The sequence below is a fragment of the Hemicordylus capensis genome, chromosome 6, assembly GCF_027244095.1.
Source record: "Hemicordylus capensis ecotype Gifberg chromosome 6, rHemCap1.1.pri, whole genome shotgun sequence".
NCBI classification, from domain to species: Eukaryota; Metazoa; Chordata; class Lepidosauria; order Squamata; family Cordylidae; genus Hemicordylus; species Hemicordylus capensis.
In genome coordinates this window covers 37,685,570-37,710,432 of record NC_069662.1, presented here as the reverse complement: position 1 = coordinate 37,710,432, position 24,863 = coordinate 37,685,570, and the positions used below count along the sequence as shown (strand labels likewise).

Below are 24,863 nucleotides of genomic sequence, written 5' to 3'. Positions count from 1 at the left end.
AACTGCACTTGGAACACTTAAAAAAATCAAAGCAGCTCCAAAGATTTTGTCCACTGTTGATCAGAATTAGAAATTTCTCCTTCCCTGGTAATTTGTGGCTTGATTTCCTTACTTGGGTTATCTGAAGGTATCTGCTTCACAAGCATATTTCCTGCATATATTTCGTGGCCTCTTTTGCAGTCTAAGTTGTGTAGGTTGACTGGAAACAGCTGATCCACAGATCAGCTCCCCCTCTGAACTGGGGGAGTGGGCAACAAAATGACAGGTGCAGTTCAATGATTGGAAGTGTAAAGCAATGTATACTGGAGCACACACAAAAAACCCAACTTCACATATATGCTGATGGGATCTGAGCTGTTGGTGACTGACTCGGAGAGGGATCTTGGGGTCGTGATGGACAGCTCATTGAAAGTGTTGACTCAATGTGCGGTGGCTATAAAAATAAAAAAAATCTATGCTACAGATTAGGAAGGGGACTGAAAATAAAACTGCTAATATATTATACAATATTATAATACAAAACTATGGTGCTGCAACATTTGGAGTACTGTGTACAGTTCTTGTCACCGTATCTTAAGGAGAACATTGTAGAACTGGAAAAAATGCAGAAGAGGGCAACCAAGATGATCAGGGGCCTAGAGCACGTTCTTTGCGAGTCAAAGCTATAACACCAGAGGCTTTTTAGTTTAGAAAACAGATGACTGAGGGGAGACATGACAGAGGTTTATAAAATCATGCATGGTGTGGAGAAAGTTGATATAGAGAAATTTTTCTCCTCCTCACATAGCACTAGAACCAGGGGTCATCCCATGGAACTGATTGCCAGGAGGTTTAGGACCGACAAAAGGAAGTACTCACACAAAAGGAAGTTTCACACAACACATAATTAACCTATGGAATTCTCTGCCACAAGATGTGGTGACACATCTTCAACAGCCTGGATGGCTTTAAGGGGGGTTTAGATAAATTCATGAAGGACAGGTCTATCAATGGCTACTAGTCTGAGGGCTATAGGCCAGCCTCAGAGGCAAGATGCCTCAAAATACCAGCTGCAGGAGAGTAACAGCAGTCAGGACGGCATGCCCTCACTTCTTGCCTGCCTGTGGGCTTCCTAGGAGCATCGGGTGGGCCACTGTGTGAAACAGGATGCTGGACTAGATAGGCCTTGGGCCTGATCCAGCAGGGCTGTTCTGATGTTCTTAGGTGTACAGCCTGTCTTGAATGGGGTTGCACTCCCCCCAAAACAAAGGTTTGCAGCTTAAGAACCACAAGAGCAGGAGCCAGTGTGATGTAGTGGATAGAGTGCTGGACTAAGACCAGGGAGCCCAAGTTCAAATCCCTGTTCAGTCATGAAACTCACTGGGTGACTCTGGGCCAGTCATGTACCTCTCAGTCTAACCAATAGGGTTGTTGTGAGGATAAATATAACTATGGGCTCCCTGGAAGAAAAACAGGATATAAATATAATAAATAAATCTATAAAGAAAAACTGTATGCATGCCACAGCACATGTGACTTGTCTCTGGTTTGTGCTGCTACTTAGAGACACAGATGGAGTAAAGAAAGAATTCAGTTAGTTGCTCCATACAGAACTCCTCATTCCTCCATGCAGCAGGATCTAAAGGCAGAAATTTGTTGTCTCTGTGCTGCCTAGTCAACTTTCATTATCATCATTCATGACAACTGCCACTAAAAGCTAATGGCACACACAACAAATATTCAGGCTCAAACTTGGGTGCGTATCTGGGAGAAAATTCTCTCCCATATTCCAAATCCTTGTCATTTTAAAATATACTGCTCTGGGTTCTTCGTAGGAAAAGCAGGATATAAATGTAAAAATAAAATAAAAATAAATGTAACATAACAAGGAGGGAAAGTGTTCTGTATGAGAAGAAACAACTTCCAGGAAGATTTAGATCCTGATACCTATTTAAAATATTTATATTCTCCCTTACCCACCATTCAGTGGCCAAAACCTTTTGAAACTGCAGGCACACATTATATATGTAGGTTTTTGTTGAGCTAAAAGGCATGTTTCCGAGACTATGGGAAACACCTATATCAGACAGCAGCGATACAGGAAGATGCTGAAAGGCATCATCTCATACTGCACGGGAAGAGACAAAGGTAAACCCCTCCTGTATGCTACCAAAGACAACCACAGGGATCTGTGGTCGCCAAGAGTCAACACCCACTCCGCGGCACACTTTACTTTAGAAGACTATTCAAGGCAAGGTGAGGGGGCCACCTAGTGTCCACTCTCTGCTGCTTGTTTATATTCTGAGGTATATATCCTCACCTGGATACAATAGCCAGAAATACACTGTGGGTGAAACCCCAAGATAGGGTGTGCATAAACCCTATCTAAGCTAAGTGAGCCACGCTGAAATGAGAGCCAACAGAAACAGCCAATCATGCCATTTTTGCACATTCCTTAAGATCGCATTCCAGACTGTACGTCAAAAGCATGAAGCTTGGTGATGTTTTCAAATGTCTCTTCTCAGAAGTTCTAGTTTTAAGGGACCTGCTGCTGCCCATCTTATACCAACTTCCTTTGACCTTTGTGCACACACAGAGAAGAGCTGAGGCTACGAAGCCCAGACAACCAAGAAACACCAAGTGCCAGGTGATGCTTTATCCAAGTTCCCATTCAAAATATTACCAACTATGCAGTTGTGAAGATCAACTGACGTAAGACACTGCTTCATACTTGATATATTGGTCCTTCTAGCTCAGTATTGTCGACCCTGACTGGCAGCAGCTCTCCAAGGTAGCAGAAAGGTCTTTCCCAGCCCTACATGGAGATGCCAGGCTCTGAAGCTGGAGCCTTCTGCATGCAAAGCAGATGCTCTACTCTGCAGTCCCATCCCAACATGAAAGTCAGCCTGAAGGCCACCAACATGTGAGTTCTAAGAGGAATCAGAAATGGGGCACATTCCCCCCAGGCACACCAAAAGTACATGTTTTCAGGACTGAATCCAACACTTGTTTTCAATACTACTAACCAACCCACAAATGTGTGGCGTTTATTTCATTTCCATCCCACCTTTCTTCCACTATAGACCTCAACGCAGCATACAATGGGTCCCCAGGTCGTCTCCCATCCAGGCACTGACCAGCTGCAGAACTGCTGAGCAAGGTCAGTGCATCACGTGTCTTCAGCAAAACACACGACACATAGTAGAATGACTCTGATCACATGTAGGTGGCACCATTTAGCCTTGAAAGCAAGACAAGATGCCCAGAGTCGTCCTCAAGGGTCTATATATCACATTGCACAAATTGTGTGCTTTGTTCAACAGCCAGCTCCTATATACACCAGCCTCACCGTATCTTTAATCTCACCACTCCGCAAAGCCCTGGGCAGTCTCATCAAAGAATGGCACGTGTTTGGAAGGGGATAGACAGACAAGCAAAACGAAATGGGAGGCAAATGGAGAAGAATGGATTCTTTTCTTTCAAATCTCTTTTAATCCTCCCAAAACATGAAGCAGCCTGGGAAAGCCAAGGAAGACAGTAGTTGGCATGACTTGCTGACAAGGGAGAGGGAGACAAGAGGCAGTGCAAGACACAGTAAATATTGTTTAAGTGGCCTTTGATTCCAGAACAGCAGCAGCTTCTAAGAGCCAGTTCCATTCCCACGGGCCTCCATAGGAGTGCTTTTGGCACGAATACTGTGGAAGTCCACCTTAAGTTGCGCAGCCGGGTAATGCTTGATTAACAAGCAGAAGGTTGCCGGTTCAAATCCCTGCTGGTACTATATCGGGCAGCAGCGATATAGGAAGATGGTGAAAGGCATCGTCTCATACTGCGCGGGAGGAGGCAATGGTAAACCCCTCCTGTATTCTACCAAAAGAAAACCACAGGGCTCTATGAGCGCCAGGAGTTGAAATTGACTTGATGACACACTTTACCTTTACTGTGGAAGTATGAATGTATCTACTGTATCCAAATAGATCACATGGCGGATTTTTCAGCAGTGATTCCCGATTCTAAATTCCTGCCAGCGTCTGGCTCAGGTGAATGCACACAACTCCCCCACAACACAAACATACATACACAAAACTCCAAGTGGATATTCAATTCCAACAAGGATTTTCACATACATTCCCTACCAAGAAGCACTTCAAGCACTTCAAATATAATCAGATGGTAGGCTCATTCATATGATTGCAGTTTCGGGAGTTGCGCACACTCCCCTTTGGGGAGGGGGAAGTAAGGTAGGAGGCCCCAGCAGTGATAATCAGCTAGTCTCCCTCTGGGTGGGAGGGCATTTCCTCCTCAGGGCAGGGAGGGCATTTCCTCCACCCAAATGACCAGCTGGACAGAGCCATCCTACCCAACAGGAAGCTAGCCGTTATCATCACTGGTACCTCCTACCTTGTTTTTCTTTCACACACCATCACAAGATGAGGGCACACACACACAGAAACCACCCAAAACTGGGAAGGATACTTGTCCTATCCCGTTTTCAATCATATGAACGAGCCCAGTGACTGCAGACACAGGAGAAGGTTGTATGTAGACCCTGCCCCACATATGGATAAATTGTAGCTGTTTGTGCATGGGGTACAGAGTGGGGATACATGTATTATTATGCAGTAAGCAGGTGTTTGCAGGCAGGTTGCTCAGGTGGAGTCACCACTGCCACAACCACAGCCTCCTGACTCCCACCTGAGCAACCTGCCTACAAACACCTGCTTACTGCATTTGCTGGAGGACAGCATCTGCCTCCAGAGAGGTTACATTTTCAGAAAGGTTGAAGGCAGGGCAGACCAAGCCAGTTTCCTTATTTCAGGAAAACAAGGCCTGGACACTTTGGAAAACCCAATAAATTACAGCAATTGCTCGTTACTCAATACTTCTTACAGCATTTGATCTTGGAAATGCTAAATAAAATGCACCAAGCATGATCATGTGGATTCAGAAGGAACACATGTTTGTAGAGAAGCAATTGTGAAGTTAAGATGCTCTGTTCTTCACTGTGAGAGACAAGTTCTCCATTTTACCCAAGTCTTGTGAATGGTGTGGGAAACAAAAGCACACTTGGCAGTCCCATTTCCTTGCTGCATCGCCTCATGAGCTTGTAGCATCAAGAGCAGTCAGTAAGGCTACACCAGTGTTTGAATTAGGGGGGTGGGGTGGGGGGAGGACAGCAGAGCTTCATAAGCTTCACCCCAACTCCTCCCAATGTCAGACAAATCATGCCTTCCCAAGCCTTTTAAAATCAGCAGTTGGAAGGGCCATCACAAAAGATGGCCCCCTCTGACTGCCCCCACACTTGAAATTCAAGCACTTAGGCAGATTCCTCGCCATATAGCACACATGACTTCCAAAAATAATAATAATAATAAATCCAGACCCTTTGTGTTAAAGCCTACTGGATTCAGCCAAGTCAGGAGCAGCCTAGATAGGATGGCAATTTCCAAAAGCCTCTCCTAGTATTTTAAAAATTGTTGTCCAGCAAAAACAGCTTTAGTTACCTCACTTGACCTGTGCTCCTCATTCTATGTTAAGGGCAGGTTCTTTTTTTCTCTCTCTTCCAAAATTCCACTCTCCCCACCTACAGCAGGCTGCTTAGGGGTTTCGTCCTGAAATTCCCATGTTACTCCCTTTTATCACCACTCCAGTGGGGCTGTAGACTATGGCTAGTCTTTTTTAGATTGTGAGCCCTTTGGGGACAGGGATCCATCTTATTTATTTATTATTTCTCTGTGTAAACTGCCCTGAGTCATTTTTGGAAGGGCGGTATAGAAATCGAGTTAAATAAAATAAATAAATAAATAAACAAAATACATCCCTTTAGTTTGTGTCCTGCATAAATGATTCACAAAGACTATTGATCCATTAAGGGCTGCCTGACAGGGTGAAAGAGCAGCAGGCATTTCCAAGCCATTAGGAGGTGCCTCAGATTTTCCAAGAGGTCTTCAGCTTCTCTTCCTCACAAGGCCCTCTTCGACTCCTTTCACCACTAAGTCAGAATATTTGGAAAGCAGCTCTAAGGCTCCGGACTTAGGTGGACCCTAGTGCTAGATCAGCCTAAGCCAGCCATCCCATGTAATCAGGAAGCAGCCGTGGCCAGTACACTCTGATCTACTTACTGTAGGTCACAATGCAGGAACAGTAGCAGGGAGCTTTTTCTATTTGCTGCCACGCTCACACCAGAAGCAAGCCATTTTACCCAACTGATCACAATTTGCATTTAACGTTTGACTGAAAATGTATTACAGCCTAATAAAAGCCTTGGGACAGGTCAAGAGTAAGCCATCCCATGCAAACAAAGATGCTGTGGTTCACGCTGGCTTCTTGGGAGAGCTTTGAAAGGGCCAAACCTGGTTAGTATAAAACACTGCATGTTCCATCTAAATACCTTGACATCTAGATACTCCTGCATACAGAGCAAATAAAAGTTGAAATGTAACTCTGTCTTTGGCTACCCAGCCTGGGGTCCAGCCCCACCATCTGCAGCATACAAGGCGATAACACAGCCAGCTACCTCTATCAAATCATCTCTAACCTGCTGTATGGATGAGAAGCAAGAATTCTGGGACCAAAACCCACAACTTGCACTGATGTAGTCAACTGCCTTTAACTACTCTCTTGTGTTTGCCAGAACACAAGGTCCACTGGACTGTCCTTGATAGCAAAAGTGAATCTAGGAACCACGCTGGATTCTGAAGAAACCCACTAGTTCATTTAGCTGCCAATGAGAAGGAACAAAGGATTTTTAAAATGCAGTAAAAACAAAAATAAATATGTGTTTCCTTAAAAAGAAATCCTAGTCCCTTCTCTGCCCCCGTGACCCCATTCCCGAGTCAGACACTTTGCTATCGTGTCTCACAAGTCTGCTTTCAGCCATCAGTCGCCAAAATTATGGAGGCTCCAAAGATCCCAACGTTCTGTCCAATCAGCTTCATCTGGTTCCAGAATTCAACTCTGCGTGAGTCATGCCAGTAGCCCAAGTTGCCATCGATGAAGAGAATGACCAAAGGAAGGATGACCGACAGGATCTGGGCAGCTATGGTGATGTAATAACCAGACAGGAAGGAGAGAGCAAGGACACCGTAGAGAACAAAAAGAAGCTGTAAGGCGATTTCCCCACCTAAGACGCCACTGAGATAGGCCAGGCGGTCTTCCTTGCTGTGCTGAAGGGAGTAGGCCTAAAATATACACAGAGAAAGGGAGACAAATAGGGGGCAGAAAGTTAGATCTTCTGTGGCTTTATACAGCTGCAATGCAATTCCCACCTGCCTCCCTTATCTACTGCTCCACCAAGCTCGTATGCTGGAGCATTATGGAGATTTTGCCCTAGACCCATGTGGGTCTGTCCCCCTTTTCATTAATCCATATAGGTCTATGATCACTTGCAGTGAATCCATGTGGGAGAGAAATGTGTTTCCAGATCTTTTACTGGAACAGTTCTGTTATGTGGTTGATCTTTTCTGACTTCTCTCCTAGCACTAGCTGATTGTGCAAAATATGGTCATCCTCTTCCCACCGAACCAAACTGGTTTATGCTGCCTGACCACAACTGAAGACGGCCGGAAAGGCTTCTTAGGAAGCTCAGTGGTTTTCTTTCTTCAGCGAGGCTAATGCTTATGTTCCTTCATGAGTAAGCAAGCATATCAGAGCCTCCAAATGGGGCAGGACCACATGCTCCCATCCAAAAGGAAGAGACTCCTGCTTGTAATCTTGGAGATCTATTGCCAGTCAGTACAGACAATCCTCAGCTAGATGGTCTGACTTGATGTAAGGCAGCTTCCTATGTTCCTAAGGGGCAGAGTGGGAATTGCTAAAAGTCTTTTTCTTCCTCTCCCACCACAGTCCAGACACTAGTAGTGTGCATGGTTCGGTTCGGGCACACTGTTAAAGCCCTCCGGACTGGTTTGGAAGTCCAGCGGTCCGGAGGTTCGGATGGGTGGGGGACTGTTACTTTAAGCGGGGGGGGTGGTAGTACTTCCCCCCCCCCTGCGCACGCCGCTCTTCCCCCTCCGGCGCTGGTCCTTTGAAAAATCTTCTTGGGGCGGCAGAGTTCCTCCCTGCCGCCCCTGGCCCCGTCATTGTTCCTTAAGGCTAAAAGAGACTAGAGCTAGCAGCGCGCATGCGCCCTGCGCGGTGCGTGCGCTAATCTCTGACGCTGCCGCGCGCGCGCGCCGCATACATCACATGTGACGTATGCGGTGCGTGTGTGGCAGCGTCAGAGACGAGCGCACGCGCCGCGCAGGGCGCATGCGCACCGCTAGCGCTCGTCTCTTTAACCCTTTAGAAACAACGACAGGGCCAGGGGCGGCAGGGAGGAACTCTGCCGCCCCAAGAAGATTTTTTTTTCAAAGGACCAGCGCCGGAGGGGGAAGAGCGGCGGGTGGGGGGAGTATTACCACCACCCCACTTAAAGTAACAGTCCCCCCCCGTGCCGGACCGGGGGAGGACGACGACTCCGGACCGTGCACACCCCTACCAGACACCAACATAATTCTCCAAATAATTTCCCACCTACCAGATAAACCCTGCACTGGCATAAAGTTGTAAAGAATTTTGCAGTCATTCCAGTAACCTACATGCTAGATGGACAAAACGGGGGACGGGAGACTTCCAAGTAAAGGCTTCTGCTCAGGACTGCAGGAGGTGGGGCAGGAGGCAAAGGAGACCACTGCTAGGATATCCATCTGCTCCACTGCTCAGCTATATGATTTGCCTGACACAATGAAAACCTTTGCTCAGCAGTAAATCACAACAGAGCCCAAAAGAGAACACGATGAGCAAAGAGTATGTTCAAACTGTCTGTAACTAAACAGCTACTTGGTACTTGTGTAAACTCAAGAGCCCTTTGGAAGCCAGGAAGGCAGAACTGAAATCCAGTAGATAAATTTTAAATGCGCACAATGGGGCCTAACATGCCTGCTCCTTGCTTTAGAGGAAAGGTTTTGACCCTTGGGGCAGAAGGCTTCCCCCACCCCACACCACCACCACCACCCTTTTCTGCACAAGAGGACTCTTGAAAACTCTTCAGAGTACATACCAAGCAAATGAGGTAGATGCCGATGAAAACCTGCCCAGTGGACTGAAGTGACCTGTTCCGTGGTTTCTGGCGGTAGATCTCACCAGCTCCGCTTGCCAAAACCAAGAGGCCACCAATGATGGCTATTGTCCGCGAATACATCCTAACCTGTGCAGGTGCCACAAAACAGACATGATAGTTCATGAAAAGGAAACAAGTCATGCTGAATACACAGTAAAAACCAGAGATACCAGCTTGCTCTGTAACCATGATCATGTACTGAACACATGACTTCTAGAACAGCATCCTGGGCATTTAGATTAAGAATTTAAAAAACAGCTTGGCTGGCTCATCAGACAAATGGATCAGCTAGTCCAGCATCCTGTTTTCCCACAGAAGCTTGTTTTAATATTTTAAGTTGTGAGCCACTTGAATGCCTTGGCAGAAAGATGGCATATACGAAATAAAGAAGTTGAGCTCATCCAGCAAGATAGATAGTTTTTAAATCTAAGATAATGCGGGAGAGAGTGGAGATGTGCAATTTTGCTCCAAGGTTATAGGGAGGCAGATCAGAAGAGAAGGATGGGAGCAGAGGTTACACCAAGCCAAAATTTGCTTTCATACAGCAAGGGTAAGAACTTCTAAGGAAACAAAAAAAAACCCAGAAGGTTGTAGGGATGTGCCCAAACTGCAGTTTGAAGCGTGTTTTGGGAGCAGCACAGAGGAACTTTAAGAAAGAAGGGAGCAGGCCCTTACCTGCTCTCCGCTGTCCCAGACAGCTTCCTGCTGGGACGGCGCTCAGCCCAAATAGCCCCGCACAGCGCCAGCATGCACATGCCGTGCAGGGGTACATGGGCTGAGCACCCCCTTGGCAGAAAGCTTCATGGGGCTACCCTACTGATCCCCAGCACTGACCATCAATACAAATATTAGCATACTGACTACTTGCAAAATCATCTGGCGAAAGGTTCAGGAGCAAGCCTGCCCAATGTACAGCCCACTAACAGCCTTTGACACCCAAGGCTTTCTCACCTTCAGCCAGTCTCCATAGTGTGCATAACCCCCAACATATGCTGCATATGTGCTGATGGCCAGCTGTAGGGCAGCTCCCAGGGCAAACCACCGTCGCTTCACTCCAAAGGACATGAAGCTTGCACACAACACTGCTGCTCCCATGTCAAAGTAGAGAAAAGGGACAGCAATGTCTGGTTTCCTGGGCAGAGAAATAAATGCAGGAAGTTAATGCAGAAGGCCAAAGAAATACACACAGCTCAAGGAGAACAGGCCTCCATTTTTTAATGTCAAGATTCTCACTCCATGCTATGGAACTCACTGCCACATGATGCTGTTTTGCAACTATGAACTCAGAAAGATTTAAAGAAAAAGTTAAACAAACATCATCCTCTCCCCACTTCAAGTGTTGCCGTGTTGCCAGTCATACTAGTATCAGCCCTCTTCTTCTTCCTTTTCTTAACTGTTCTACCATAATCTCTCTTCTGAGTCCTTTCTCCCAATTTAATGCAAAGACATATCATAGACATGACAAGCAATGCACATAATTGCCAATACCAGTCAGGAAGCCATTTGATTGTTCAAGTATCTATCATGCTCATAAACAACCACTGGTCCCGTCTCTGTGGCAACTAAGAGTCGCCTCCAGGCAACGTGACATAGAGCTTTTGTACAATGGAAGAAGCATAATGCTGTTTTTGTTTCAACCCATTAACCTGTCACAACACAGTTGCTTAAGTATGTGTGTGCAGGCAGGCTTTTTTTTGCAAGCTAATAATTGTAGTGAACCGAGCTGCAGCTGCTATTGGGATGAAGAGAAGGCCAGCCAAACATTCACCCATGCTTCTTTCTCCAAGCAGCCCACCCATCCCCACCCCACAGTGAAACCTTACACTTCTTATTATATGATGGATACTTATTCACCATCGTACCCAACACCTGTCACTGTCCAGTTCCTTTTATCGGATAAGCAGCCCAACTTCACTTATAAGGCAGCCAGATTGTGTGTGCTCGTGCGTAGATCCCGCCATGAGGTTATAGCAGACACTTCCTCCTGTTGAGGATAGTTTAATACTCTGGGAGTGTGTGTGTGTGTGTTTCTTTTTAATATCTATTGCTGCTTTTTGTGTATTGGTTACTGTGTGCTGGTGGCAGACCTCCCATCATTTTCCATGCTTGTGTTCCACCACCGTCACTCTCCCACCTACTGGGGTCCCATTTCTCTCTCCCCACTCCTTCCCCATGCATCCCATGCTGACAGCCCCTACGATTATCCTTTCTCACTCACAAGCCCACTCCACAGCTCACCTCCATTGCCCTTCTCTGCATCCCTTCCCTTTCACTCCAGGCCCCCACAAGCTTACAACTCCCTCCACCTCCACTCTCACACGGGCCATCGTCACCACCCTGACTGAGCCTTGACGCTTCTCGGGTTCTGCAGCCTCTCGCGGCTTGAGAGCCATCCGTGCTCCTACCCTGCAGCGCCCCGCCTTTCCTCCTTTTCCCCGATACCAAACGCGGGGGCCCCGGAGAAGGGAGAGTCGCTCTGCACATGCTCAGGGGCAGCACTCCACCCCGCCCCGCTCCCCGCCGCCGGAGGAGCCTCGGCTGCGGGCCTCACCTGCGGGCCTCGGCGCGCTCGGCATTAAGGAGGAGGCCGCTGAGGCAATGCCAGAAGGGGAAGCGCGTGAGCAGCACCGAGCCGACCCGCATAAGCATCCGCAGCGCCCCGCGCCGCCGCCGCCCGGAACCCCCACTGCCCGCCGCCATCTTGCTACAGGGCGGAACTCCTGGCGTGCCTCCGCCTATCAGCCACTGTGGCACTTCTTTCCCCTGCGCCTCAAAGAGCCCTGCCTGGTGCATCTGAGCATGCTCACAAGCTTTTGAGCATGCTCATTATGGTCAAACGAAGCTCCTAGCACCACTTTCCCCTGCCCCTCAACAAGCCCTGCCCGGTGTATCTGAGCATGCTCATAAACATTCGAGCATGCTCAAAATGATCAAACGAAGCTCCTTTAGGTTTTCTGCCCAAAACCCCTCTCAGATTTTCAATCCTGCTTAAAATATCAAAGAAAGGCAACCAGGTTCTGCAGAAAAACATCAGATGTGGTTGTATGTGTAATTTTGTAACAAAATCACTCTGAAACATAACAAATAATGACTCCAATAATGCATCCAAGGGACAAATGTGAATTTCTATGAAATTCCTGGATAACTGGCAAGAAGAGAGCATGCTCAGTCTCTCCAGTTGAAGCCAGTGCCCTTACCCTGAAGGTCAATCTAACTAACGGAAACTCTTACGCTCATCTTGATCAACTGATACCTTGAGTGCTAGCAAGAACAGAGCATGCTCAGTCTCTCTGAAACCTGTCAGAAGCTCTTACCCTTGTTCAGAACTTCAGAATTAGTAGACTTGTGTGCTCCACAATCTTGCAATTAGTCAACATCAGAATTAGTAAATACACTTGTGTAGTCCACAAGCTTGCAAGTGACTGTCTGTGAACCCAGCAGAACTTATTGGACACATTTTCAGCAATTGGAGGTTTTGTTATTAACATTGGTAACATTTAGTAATCTAGACATTGAAAACGTTTCGGGATCAATTGTGCAGCTCTGCTAATGCCCCCAACGTGTCACTACCCCCAACATATTTCTTGGACACAGGTTCAGCTATTAGAGGTGTGGTTATTCACAGCAGAGGTGTTTTGTGATCTGGACAGGGGCTGAAAACGTTTCATGCTGCAGGAACATGTGCAAGCCTAATCAACTGTGCAGCTCTGCTAACTGCATCTGTCACATCCCTTTATGAGCAGATGAGGAGCTTTCATTGTGTAGGGTTGCAGTAGAGGCTCTTCTGTTTGCACACACAGGTCCTGAGTTCCAGTCCTGCACTGGGTTTCCAGGGACCATGCTTCCTCTCCTGGGCTGGGACCCAGCAGGTCTCACTCCCCCTGTCCCTTTACATCTCCAATGGGTGCTCTTTTCTGGAGGACTCTCAGTGTTCAGCACCCTTTCATATACCACCAACCCCACAGATTTCAACCAGGTGGGCTTTTCTGATGGGTCCATACTTCTGATGCACTAGGCTGTCAATTTTCCCTGTCCCTGTCAGATTGCAAGGGAAAATAGCACACTAGTGTGTCAGAAAACCCAACCAGGCAGGGCTTGTTGAGGGGCAGGGGAAAGTGGTGCTACACAGGCCTGCTCTCGGTCCATCAAAGCTTTGCTTCCACTATGGTCCTCACCCCAAAGTTCTCTGACTGGAAACTGAAACCATTGCGTAAGGGTTCCATCGCTTCACTTTACCTTTCAAATTGCGGGTTGCAAGGCAAAGATTCTGGCGCGCTTGGTGCCACGGCCCTGCTCTCTAGATCCGCCCGCAGTCCATCTTAACTTCACTTTTGTAGCTGTCCCGTCCATGTGACAAGACTATCCAGACTATGCCATTTCTTCGGCACAAAATGTTTCATGCTGCTTTCCCCGAGACCTTATGTGGCAGCCGTCTCTTTTCTTCTTTCCCCAGGCCCTGTAACAGCTGTGACAGGCAGAAATTCAGCAGGTGATTTCCTCCCCAGCAGTGTAACTCTATGCCAAGAGCTGCACCAGTTGACTTTGCACCAACCACGACAGCCTTTAAAGGCACAAGTGGGAAAATGTCTCGATTGATTGATTGTTCCATTAATATGCATGGCGCTTTCCAGAGTATAAGAAGCAACTCTCTGCCACGAGAAGCTTACCGTCTAAAATATGACACAAGGGAGTCAAGGGAAAGAGATGTAGGCAGGGATGAACAATGGGAAAACATATATTTATTTTAACTGCAAGTGCTTAGGGCTTTGGGAGCAATGTGGACTAAGAGATTGTGTCAAAAGCTTTAAGGGGGAGGTGAGTTTTAAAAGGACAGATTTGAAGCAAATGAGAAAGGTGACATCAAGAAGATATTCTAGGTGATGGTTCTCAGGATAAAGGACAGCCAGGGAGATGGGTCATCTAAGGCAGGGGTTCCTAAGCTTGGATCCCCAAATGTTGCTGGACTACAACTCCCATCATCTTCAGCCACAATAGCCTTGGCTATTGTGTCTTGGAATGATCGGACTTGTAGTTCAACAATACCTGGGGACCCAAAATTTGAAAAACCCCATCTAAGGGAACAGGAGAGAGGTTTTGTACAGCTGAGACAGACAGGAGGAATGACTCTTAGGGACAGGTGTATCAAGATCTGAGTGTGGAGATGGGTGGCTGCAGTCCCTTTCCCTTCTTCGTTTTTCCCAGTTGATAAAAATGCTGAAAGAGATTGATAGTAAAACAATTTTTCTCCCTCTCTCACAACACGAGAATCAGGGGTCATCCCATGAAACTGATTGCCAGGAAATTTAGGACCGGCAAAAAGAAGTACTTTTTCACACAGCACAGAATTAATCTGTGGAGAACTCTACTCCGGGATTTGGATGGCCTTAAGCGGGGCTCAGGCAAATTCACGGAGGACAGATCTATCCATGGTGCCTAGACTTGATGTCTATAGGCTGCCTCCAAACACCAGTTGCAGGGGAGCAACAACAGGAGAGAGGGCATGGCCTTCCTCTCTTGCCTGTGGGCTTCCCAGAGGCATCTGGTAGGCCACTGTGGGAAATGGGCCTTGGGCCTGGTCCAGCAAGGCTCTTCTCCTGTACTCTTATTTACCTTTCAGTGTCAGATGGGCGGGGTGGGGTGGGGTTGATATGGGTTTAATTTGCATGTGCTAATTTATGTAAATATATGCACATTTCAGATGAACACTCAGTGAGCTTTACATGTAAAAAGCCAGGACTCTTGCCTGCAGACTCACATATTTTGTCACCTTTCCTTTGAGCATGTATTTATTTAATATTTTTTTGAATATCTTGCCTTTCCAATCCTCAGGGTAGGGCAAACATCAGTGCAGAATTAAAATGTCCCCTGCCTGCATCTCCTATCACAACTGAAATGACTGAAAAAGTGGTACCAAATCCCCCATTTCTTTTCCAACGACCATATTACTTATTCCACAGAAGTCCTTTAGCTTCTTATTCTCTTTTGCTTTCCTTAGCTTGGCTTGAATCATCTAATTATTTACCATCCAGATGGGATGGCCTAAAACAGTCTTTTTATGCAATTGCAGAAATACAGCAGGATGTGTTAGACACACTAAAGAACAGATTTTAGAAATAATTAAAACTAACTCATGCATTAATATTAATATTAACTCACTTATTAATATTAATATTAACTCGTGCCCAGCAAGACCCCATTTATAAACTAAAATAAAAAGTTTGCCATGTCCAAAGCAACCAGATTAATAAAATGTACATGTAACAAAGAACTAGATGGGAATTATGGGATGATCTACCAACACTTCAAAGAATCCCAGTTCTGGGCAGTAAATACTTTAGTAGTAAACTGATCAGGATGACATAGTCTAGGCATCCAAACTAACTAAATTAACATGTCACACAGCATCTGGCAGTAATAGTGCACATCTCCAAAAGTATCCACATGGCAGTGCCCATTCTGGGTAGTAAATGGGTTTGCGGGAATACAGCCCAGAACACCTAGTTCTCAGGCATTCCACACAATCTAAGTGACACACCACATCAGCCAAGACACAAACAACCTGATGCAATCACTAGAAAAACCCACCTCCTGGTTTATTGAAAAAGCAGCCCAGAATGCTTATTCCAAAGCACCCACAAACAATCCAACGGGAATGCTTCATATAATAGGACTAAATGGGATGGGAGTGAGTGGTAAGCCACCCAAACCTCAAACAGCCAGGTTCTGGTGCTCATCCCAGTCATCAAGCTATTCATTTATCAAAAAAACAAAAATACAGCCAAGAATGCTCTGTTCTGAGGTATCCCAAACAATCAGACTGCTTTGCCTCACAGGACAAGATAGAAATAAATACAACTTGAATTTATTACGTTGATAGAAACCTAGGAAGCTGCCATTTACCAAGTCAGAGCATTAGTCCACCTAGCTCAGTAGTGTCTACACAGACTGACAGTGGCTTCTCCAAGGTTGCAGGCGGGGGTCTTTCTCTCAGCTCCAACTGGAGATGCGAGGGAGGGAATCTTCGCAGCACGCGCGCTCGTCTCTGCTGCGGGCGCGCGCGCACCCGCGGCGGAGACAAGCACGCGCGCCGCCAAGGGCGCATGCGCTCCGCCAGCTCTTCTTCGTTTAAGGCATAGACGGACAACGACGGGGGCAGGGGCGGCAGGGAGGAACTCTGCCGCCCCAAGAAGATTTTTAAAAGCACCAGCGCCGGAGGGGGGAGAGCGGCGGGGGGCGGGGTAAGTACTACCACCACCACCCTTAAAGAGACACTCCCACAAGTGCCGGATCACGCTTCTACCGGACCACGCACACCACTACTTCCCAGAGCGGCTCCATCCCCTAAGGGGAATATCTTACAGTGCTCACACATGTAGTCTCCCATTCAAATGCAAACTGGGACAGACCCTACTTAGCAAAGAGGACAATTCATGCTTGCGACCGTAGTGCTAGAATGCCAGGTAGCATATGTGGAGTTTCCAGGCAGCCTCTGATCCAGCCCAGCTGGCCCCTTATGGTGGAGAATGGAGGGAACTCAACTATAGCACGCAGTGGGAACAGACTTTCCCCCTCAGCCAGTTACACCATAGTCGCAGTCCAACCCTTTTGGCTGTCAAGTGCTTTGCATGACGGGTGGTTCTGCCCTGTCTGGTGCAAAGTCTCCTCCTCTCTAAAGGATCTGTAATCCAAGCAGAGACACCTGTTCAGCCATCAAAAGGCTGTTCTGAATTTGGAGTATACCAATGCAAATCTGGGAGCATCCTATTCACACCAGGGAACCTTGCTTCTCCCTAGTTCAAAACTTAATATAATTGCTTTTAATCACCAAGAGAACATTTTTTAAAAATGTACAAAGTGCTTTACAATATTTATCTTATCTGTCCTCACAACATCCCTGTGAGGTAGGTGACTGCTCCTTGCCCATGGAGGCTGAAAGAAAAGCAACATGCCCAAAGGCACCCAGTGAATCCATGGCTAAGGCAGGATTTGAACCCAAGTCCAAGCCCTGCTCTCCAGGTACCAGATACACTGCCTCTCTTCAAAAGCAGTTCACTTTACATTCTGATTCAGCTCTAGGAGAGCGAAGGCAATACTCTATATCGGTGATTACTGACAAGCATCTTCACTTATATATATATATTTATATTTATATGTACACACACACACACACACAACAAAATTGCCCACATCTGAACTGTCCCATCTGTGGCCAGTTAATATGTGTAGCCTTTCCCATAAGGCTGTCCCCCCAGATCTTGCAAGTAGGCGACACCCTCGTCCAGGTGGGAGAGAGGCACTGTGTCTTCCTCACTAACATGCCACTCAAACTCAGCCTTCAGGGACGGGCGCTGATTGTCGGGAAAGGCCAAGGAGAACAGTGCTTCAGGCTCACACACAAACTTGTAGACGTAACGCTCGCCGGCCACCTGTAAAGGGGAAACACAAGCACAACACAGGAAGCTGCCTTATACCAAGTCAGACCATTGGTCCCTCAAGCTCATTTTTATCTACACTGACTCACAGCAATTCTCCAGAGTTTCAGAGAGAAGTTTTTCCCAGCCCTACCTGGAGTAGGGATGTGCACGAACCTGTTTGGAAGCCCTTTTATGGGCCTCTGAACAGGTTCGAACAACTGGTGCTTCGAAGGCAGGGGGGACACTTTTAAGGGTGGGGGAGGGTGCACTTACCCTCCTGCTGCATTCCCTCCTCTGGCACTCTCTTAAAAACCAGTCCAGCAGGATGGCAGCGTACCTCCCTGCCGCCCCACTCCCTCCTTGGTTGGGAAGTACCCTGCGTGCGTGCGTGCGTGCGTCGCATACGCTCACACGCACATTGGGCACACGTGTGGTGTGCATGCGCCAACATGCACACACACGTGGGGTACTTCCGGTCACTTCCAGACCAAGGAGGGAACGGGTCGGCAGGGAGGTACAGTGCCACCCTGCCAGACCAGTTTTTACGAGAACGCCAGCAGGAGAAATGTGACGTGGAGGGAGTAAATGCACCCTCCCCTTAAAAGTGTCCCCCCACCGCCTTCAAACTGGCCTGCGCCGGTTCCGTGCACATCCCTAACCTGGAGATGCCAGGGTAAGTAAATTTATTGTTATGGCCCCATCCCCTACAGCAGACAGTGCTCACATGTAGTTGCCCATCCAAATGCAAACCAGGGCAGCTCCTGCTTAGCAAAGGTTTCATGCCATTCATGCTCACTACCACAAGACCAGCTCTCCTCCCCACTGCAAGAGCCACTACAGCAGGTGGCTCTTGGCAAAGTTGGATGACCCCGCAGATGCACTCCACGATGCAGTTTACAAATGTATATACCACAAGAGCCTGAAAACCGAGACTGAAAACAAGTTTCTAGCCCTTAAGAGTGGCAAAGGTGGAACTGAAGTTTGAGAATGTCTGGTGGGGATCAAAAACTGGGTAGGGTTTCAAAGTCCTGCATAACTCCTTAGTGGAGTTGGTAGGACTTGAACCCAAGAGCTTCTGCATGTAAAGCAAGCACTCTCTCACTGAGCTATGGACTCTTCTATAGGTTGGAAGAAAGGGGTCCCAGGCAGCCTTATTTTCTGGATGCTCCATAATACACAGACCACCAGCTCATTAGCCCTATTCAGACATTCTGTTGAACACTCATACAGAGGTACAATGTACCAAGGTACAGTTATTCACATGTTACATTGAGCAAAGGTACAGCAGTCCACTTCCTTTCAGCACCATGCACTTGAGGGATCTGTTCACTAATGACCCAAACACAGGTACAGCCATTCACACAAACACATGCCCAAGTGTTCAGACATCTGTTCACTTGTACAAGACAATGTCTGGATAGGGCTATATAGTGTAGCAACTCAACTCCTGCAAACCAACCTTTTGCATAATGCCCTTTTCATAATAGTAACGAAGCGAGCGACTCAGTTTGTCATAGTTCATGGCTGGGCGGTTCTTCTGGATGCCCCAAAGTCGTGCTACCTGCAGGGTTAAGCCAGAGGAGGGAGGGAGGAAAGAACAGAGAAAAGGCAGTGAGGGACGCATAGCAAGGCCTTGAAACCTCAAGAAAAAGGTTCCCGTATGGATCTGAGGGGGCTGCTTTTTTTCCAGGGCCTGCAAGCCAGGTGGCAAGAAAGCCTCTGAGAATGTGCAGAGTGCCCTTGCCTTCTTGGCAATTGTCAGCCACACATTTATGGGGCTGGGCTTGTAGGTGGAGGGAGAAGAGAGGAAAGGGAAAGGGCTGCTTACCTCTTCTGGTTCAATGAGTTTGAATTCCATTCCCCGGCCCGTCCAGGCAATGAAGTGGGAGTTGCTGGGATCATCCAACAAGGCCACCAGGAACTGCCAGAGCTGCAGAGATCCTCGCCGCTGATAAGGAGGGCCCTGATAGCCACCCCCTTCTTGTTTGATGTCCCCTGCCAAGCACAATAAATGCAATGAAAGGGGGAAACTCTATGCCGATATTAACCCTCTTCTTGCACAGTTCTCAGTGCTTCATTTGTGAGAAAGGAAGTGCTGGCATTCAGTCCTTTCCAGACACCAAAGCCACTGCCCTAGCCTTGTTTTCCCCTCGGTAGCGAGGGACAGGTACTCTGCACATGCTCAGAAATCCCATCTTTATTATTACTTTGTATATTCCAGGGCTGTGTTCAGACATTCAAAACACGTTCCTAGATTAAATCCTGCCTCAATATGAATACTAGAATTGGGGTCATCTACTGGTGAGCGGTAGATTTAGAACAAACAACAGCAAAAACTTCTGCACAAAATACATAATGAATCTAGAGAACTCACTGCCACAATGTGCCACTTGCTTAGATGGCTTTAAAAGGGGATTAGGCAAATACATGGAGGACATGTCTATCAATGACTACTTGTCATGATGAATAAATAGAACCTCCATGTTCAAGGGCAGTATGCCACTAAATATCAGCTGCTGAGAACAATAACAGAGGAGGGGTATTGCCTTTATGCCCTTGTGGACTTCCCAAAGGCATCTGATTGGACACTGAAGGAAACAGGATGCTGGAGTAGGTGGACCTTTGCCCCATCCAGCAAGTCTTTTATGTTCCTAAGTCCTGCGGAGAACAATCCATAACAGAGGTCATCCCTTGCTCCTAAACATGGGTTGCCTTTACAAATATGGTAGTGGGGAGCTGCAATTTATCTGGGGTCTAGTTCTTGTTATTAACTGTGAACAAATGAATGCCTCTTTAATTTATGGGATTCACTTCTGCAAGATAAAAGGTTGGCCACTAGATGGCCTTTAAAAAAATTAGGGCTGTGTGCACATAGGAACATAGGAAGCTGCCATATACTGAGTCAGACTATAGGTCCATCTCGCTCAGTATTGTCTACACAGACTGGCAGCAGCTTCTCCAAGGTTGCAGGCAGGAATCTCTCTCAGCCCTATCTTGGAGATGCCAGGGAACGAACTTGGAGCCTAGATGCTCTTCCCAGAGCGAGCCATCCCCTAAGGGGAATATATTACAGAGCTCACACTTCTAGTCTCCCTTTCGTATATAACCAGGGCGGATCCTGCTTAGCTTAAGGGGACAAGTCATGCTTGCTACCACAAGACCAGCTCTCTTCCCACAATCACATGGATCCCGGTTTAAATGTTAATCAAGGTTAGTGAGCCCTGTGAAATTGATTGTGAGAACCTAGAATTTCAGGGCAATCCTGATCAAACCACTCTGCTAAATCAACATTTAACCAGGATGGATAACTAGGATTGAATCCTGGTTTGAATGCGTTTTTTAGTATCTCTTTATTTCCTATATTCAGTAGTCTCCTTATTCTCATATTTAATGAGAATCTCATTACTCGTGGGGGTTCCATTCCTCAACTACTATCGTGAGGAAAGGAACCACGAGTAATGAGGCATTACAGCTATGGGGAAAGTGGGGTTAGGTTCCAGGGCAGAGGGGAAAATTTGAAAAAACAGCCAAAACTGGCCCAGAACTTTACTGTAGCATGCTCTGCAGTTCCCCCACGTGCCCCAGAATAACCCCCAAAGGACTAAATGGCTTGAAAAATCACCAAAAAAGTCCAATTTTGTGAAGAAACGGGCCACAAATTGCCCCCTTTAGTCAAAATAGAGGGCAGAAGTGACCTCCACAGTCACTTCCGGCCCTCTAGCAACCGTGGATATGTGGTTTTCAACCCTATCGTATCCATGGATACTGGAAACTGGTGTCTATTAGACACTCCACGGATTCGCGGTGCCGCAAATAGCGAGGTTCTCTTGTATTTTGGGGTTATATGTTGGGCTCTTCTTTGCAGTGGGTAGGAACCAAGATTTAGGAGTGATATTTCCGAATTCTTGTCTGTATTCTTTTTTCTTTTTTTCAAAATACTGAGTGTAGGCAAAATATCTTCCTAGCTCTAATATACGGTCAGGGTCATCTCTGCAGATGAAAGACCAGCATGATTTTGTCTGACCTTCAAACTTCTCTGGGACAACACAAACATCATCCGCAAATGGCCGCATCTGTTTTTCATAACTGTACCCTGCAAAAGAGAGCAAACGACAGGGATCTGACGTGTAGCTGAAAGGTTCCCCTCCTGAGGCTGAGTGAAGCATCATCTAGGGTTAGCTATCAGAATTTCCTTCTGATTGGCTAGGGCTGGTCATGTGACAACCCCAATTCCTATAAAAGCTCCCAGGATCATCTTCACTCTCTTGGTATAAGCAACTGAAGAGCCTCTGCTTTCTGCTGTCCACCCTACACTAGATGTGCAATACTAGGCTATAATTACAGTAGTGAAGAAACTTTGCAATGCTCAGAAATTACCATTACCATATGTACTTCATTACCATTTCATATGTACTGGCGGAATCCTTCCTGAACATATGGTGCTGTCTGACCAGGAGTCAAGCCACTGGTACATCCAGCTCAGCAGTAGCTCTTGGAGATCCTTTTGCCAGACACAGGGTTGGGCAACTTATGGAATGGGTGCCAAAAGTGGCATGCACAATAATTTTGAGGAACATTCACACAGACTCCTATGAGCGGCTGCACCACTGAACTTAGCAGGAGCCAGTTCTTCTCTGCTTGATCATCTTTCCCCGCTGTGTCCAGAAAGGGATGTTGGAATTCCTCCACATCTAGTGGGAGTTTCACAGAAATTCTGCTTGTCCAGAAACAAAGCTTAGACTGGGCTTTTATTTTATTTTATTTTATTTTATTTTATTTTATGGATCACACTAAACTGATAAGATCTGCATTTTAATTTATTTTAAAATTAGGCTTATTAAGCATTTTTAAAAATACAACACTAGATTAATTAAATATAGAAAGAGACTTCTACATTAAAATGTAATACTGGCACACGAAACCTTAAATTCGTGTGAATAAATGAAGTCTTGACACACCATTTGTGAAAGATTGCCAACCCTTGCTATAGAACGTCCCCTGTCCTCTTCTTGTTCTTTCCTCATTTCCTTTCCCACTTCCTTCCCCATTTTATTCCTAGCCTGGTGCCGGAGAGGTAGGAGGGTACATGGGGCTAGGAGAGGGGAGCAGTGGTGGAGGACTGTCTTAGGGTGACGTCTTGTTGAGCAGTTCCTGTGCCACCTCTCAGTAAAGAACAGCTCAGACGGCTCTGAGAGTAAAGAGGCAGAAAAAGGCAAGTGAGGTGGCAGAGGGTATTTTGCCACCCCTAAAACCCACCACTTGAGGCAACTGCCTCACTTTGCTTCATGAAAGGACCACCCCGACAGAGTCAACCTTTCCCTTGAGACCAGTAACCTCCACCCTGTCACTTCCCTACTTAAATGAGCCCAAAGAACAGAGGGAATGAATTTTCAGGCAACAATAGTTGTTCCCAGGTTTTTCACTTAACGTGCCATCAGGGTTGGGATGTCCCGGGAATCCTTCCACATTCACATACATTGAATGGCAGCTCGGAACATCTGCAAGACAGATCAAAAGCACAGAAATGAGTAGACAAGTTTTTGCATCCTCCCTCTGGTGTTATGGACACTACAGGACGCAGGAGAAGTTGGCTCCATTTTCCCCCTATGCAAAATGACAGCCTTTGAAGTGCAAGGCCCTGTCCTATTTGCAGTGAATTTATCTGAACGCTGAGTTGTGGAAGCTAGGGCTGTCACCAAATTAAAGAAATCTTAACTGTAGGAGTCTTAACGGTTCAAATCTGCATATATTTGCATATGAGGGGGGAATGTTCTAAAGCAGGGGGTCCCCAACCTATGGCCCTCCAGATGTTGCTGAACTACAATTCCCATCACCCCCAGCTACAACTTATTGTGGCTGGGATGATGGGAATTGTAGTTCAGCAACATCTGGAGGGCCGCAGGTTGGGAACCCCTGTTCTAAAGGGGGGAAAGCACACTTGCTCTGTTTTTACAGCAGTCATTCAGCAGACTTAATTTCAGAAGAGGCATTCCCATCCTTTCTCAACCAGGCAGGAATGCCTCTTCTAAAATGGTGCTAGCCCTCTGCAGTTCTTACAAGTACTTGTATGAAAAATCATTTTTTAAAAGTATGCTGAATACTTAACAGGAGGTAACTTAGTTGTGATTTTAATCAATCTAACTCAGGGGTTCCCAAGTTTGGGATGCTAGATGCTGTTGGACTAGGGGTCCAACACTGTGGCTAGGGATGACAGGAGTTGTAGTCCAACACCATCTGGGGCCCCAAAGATTCTGAACTCTCTGATCGAACAGATTCAGCCAACAAATGCTGCTGCCCTCGTGGGCATTTATTCTATAGTTCAAGAGTTCCTAACCTGTGGTCCAGATGTTGCTGAACTATGACTCCCATCATCCCCAGCCACAATAAGCAGTAGCTGAGGATGATGGGAGTTGTAGTTCAGCAACATCTAGGAACATAGGAAGCTGCCATATACTGAGTCAGAACATAGTTCTATCTAGCTCAGTATTGTCTTCATAGACTGGCAGCGGCTTCTCCAAGGTTTCAGGCAAGAATCTCTCTCAGCCCTAACTTGGAGATGCCAGGGAGGGAACTCGGAACCTTCCGCTCTTCCCAGAGTGGCTCCATCCCCTAAGGGGAATATCTTACAGTGCTCACACTTCTAGTCTCCAATTCAAAGGCAACCAGGGCAGACCCTGCTTAGCTAAGGGGACAAGTCATGCTTGCTACCACCAGACCAGCTCTCCTCTCCCTGGAGCACCACAGGTTGGAAACTCTTGCTATAGTTCAAGCGTAGGCAATCCTGGGCTTTCCAGCTGTTGTACTACAACTCCCATCTTCCCTAGCCACAAAATTGTGGCTGGGGATGATGGGAGTTGTAGTACAACAGCTGGAAAGCCCAGGATTGCCTACAAAATTGTGGCTGGGGATGATGGGAGTTGTAGTTCAACAACAGCGGAACTACCTATAGTTCAATATAGCTATTGAAACAGGTTATCTACGCACATAGAACAACGGTAGGGTGAGGGGCTACCATGGATAGCTCAACATCCTTCTCCGGGAAGCCAGAATTCACATTTGGAACACTCACTAGAGTTTGGAACGCGCACTAGAGAGAAAAGGGCAGGTCAGGTCGGGCTTTCATGGCTCACCACAGGGGAAGCGAGCAGCTGCAAGGGCTGTGCTGTTTTCTACTTGGCAGCCAAAGGCATCGCAGCTCAGAGCAGGCGTTTCTGTGCCCCGAGTGAGGAAGTCGTCACTTTCTCCACACGTCCTGGCTTTCTCTGGGCAGTGATCCAAGGCTCGCCTTGTGTTACCAGCCTGTGTGTGCGGATGTCAGCTGCCCATAAGGAGAGCCGGCACGGTGAAATCTGACACCCCAGCCTGGAGCC

The 24,863-nt window shown here is 47.0% G+C and overlaps 2 protein-coding genes across 8 annotated transcripts in view; both read right to left on the bottom strand.

Moving 5' to 3' along the window:
• Positions 1-477: 477 nt before the first annotated feature.
• TMEM101 (transmembrane protein 101) lies at positions 478-11,858 on the bottom strand. 2 transcript variants are annotated; one of them, XM_053264766.1, is made up of 4 exons: positions 11,631-11,858; positions 10,031-10,211; positions 9,020-9,166; positions 478-7,160 (listed from the first exon to the last, which is right to left on the bottom strand). In XM_053264766.1, exons 1-4 carry the CDS (start codon positions 11,777-11,779, stop codon positions 6,852-6,854), a joined length of 786 nt encoding a protein of 261 aa, XP_053120741.1. In that variant the 5' UTR covers positions 11,780-11,858; the 3' UTR covers positions 478-6,851. The 2 variants fall into 2 exon arrangements, with proteins under 2 accessions (XP_053120741.1, XP_053120742.1); XM_053264767.1 differs by lacking the exon at positions 11,631-11,858 and adding an exon at positions 11,318-11,339.
• Positions 11,859-15,642: 3,784 nt separating this feature from the next.
• ETV4 (ETS variant transcription factor 4) overlaps positions 15,643-24,863 on the bottom strand; it is a 40,773-nt gene continuing 31,552 nt past the window's right edge. For 4 of the 6 annotated variants that reach the window (XM_053266012.1, XM_053266015.1, XM_053266014.1 and 1 more), the window contains 5 exons: positions 22,926-22,991; positions 21,518-21,586; positions 19,322-19,488; positions 18,953-19,054; positions 15,643-17,505 (listed from right to left, as the gene is read on the bottom strand). In XM_053266012.1, coding sequence (XP_053121987.1) covers positions 17,293-17,505; positions 18,953-19,054; positions 19,322-19,488; positions 21,518-21,586; positions 22,926-22,991 — 617 coding nt within the window. In that variant the 3' untranslated portion in view covers positions 15,643-17,292. Of the gene's footprint in view, positions 17,506-18,952; positions 19,055-19,321; positions 19,489-21,517; positions 21,587-22,925; positions 22,992-24,623; positions 24,724-24,863 lie in introns of those variants that run through there. The other 2 variants (XM_053266016.1, XM_053266013.1) reach the window with 2 other exon arrangements.

What these genes read in the sequence shown, in the direction of transcription:
- TMEM101 (XM_053264766.1), bottom strand. Translation starts at nt 11,779, where the DNA reads ATGGCGGCGGGCAGTGGGGGTTCCGGGCGGCGGCGGCGCGGGGCGCTG. An exon ending in GAGCGCGCCGAGGCCCGCAG is followed by an intron (nt 10,212 to 11,630) that starts GTGAGGCCCGCA and finishes TTCTCTGCCCAG; the next exon opens with GAAACCAGACATTGCTGTCC. An exon ending in GCATCTACCTCATTTGCTTG is followed by an intron (nt 7,161 to 9,019) that starts GTATGTACTCTG and finishes TGTATATTTTAG; the next exon opens with GCCTACTCCCTTCAGCACAG.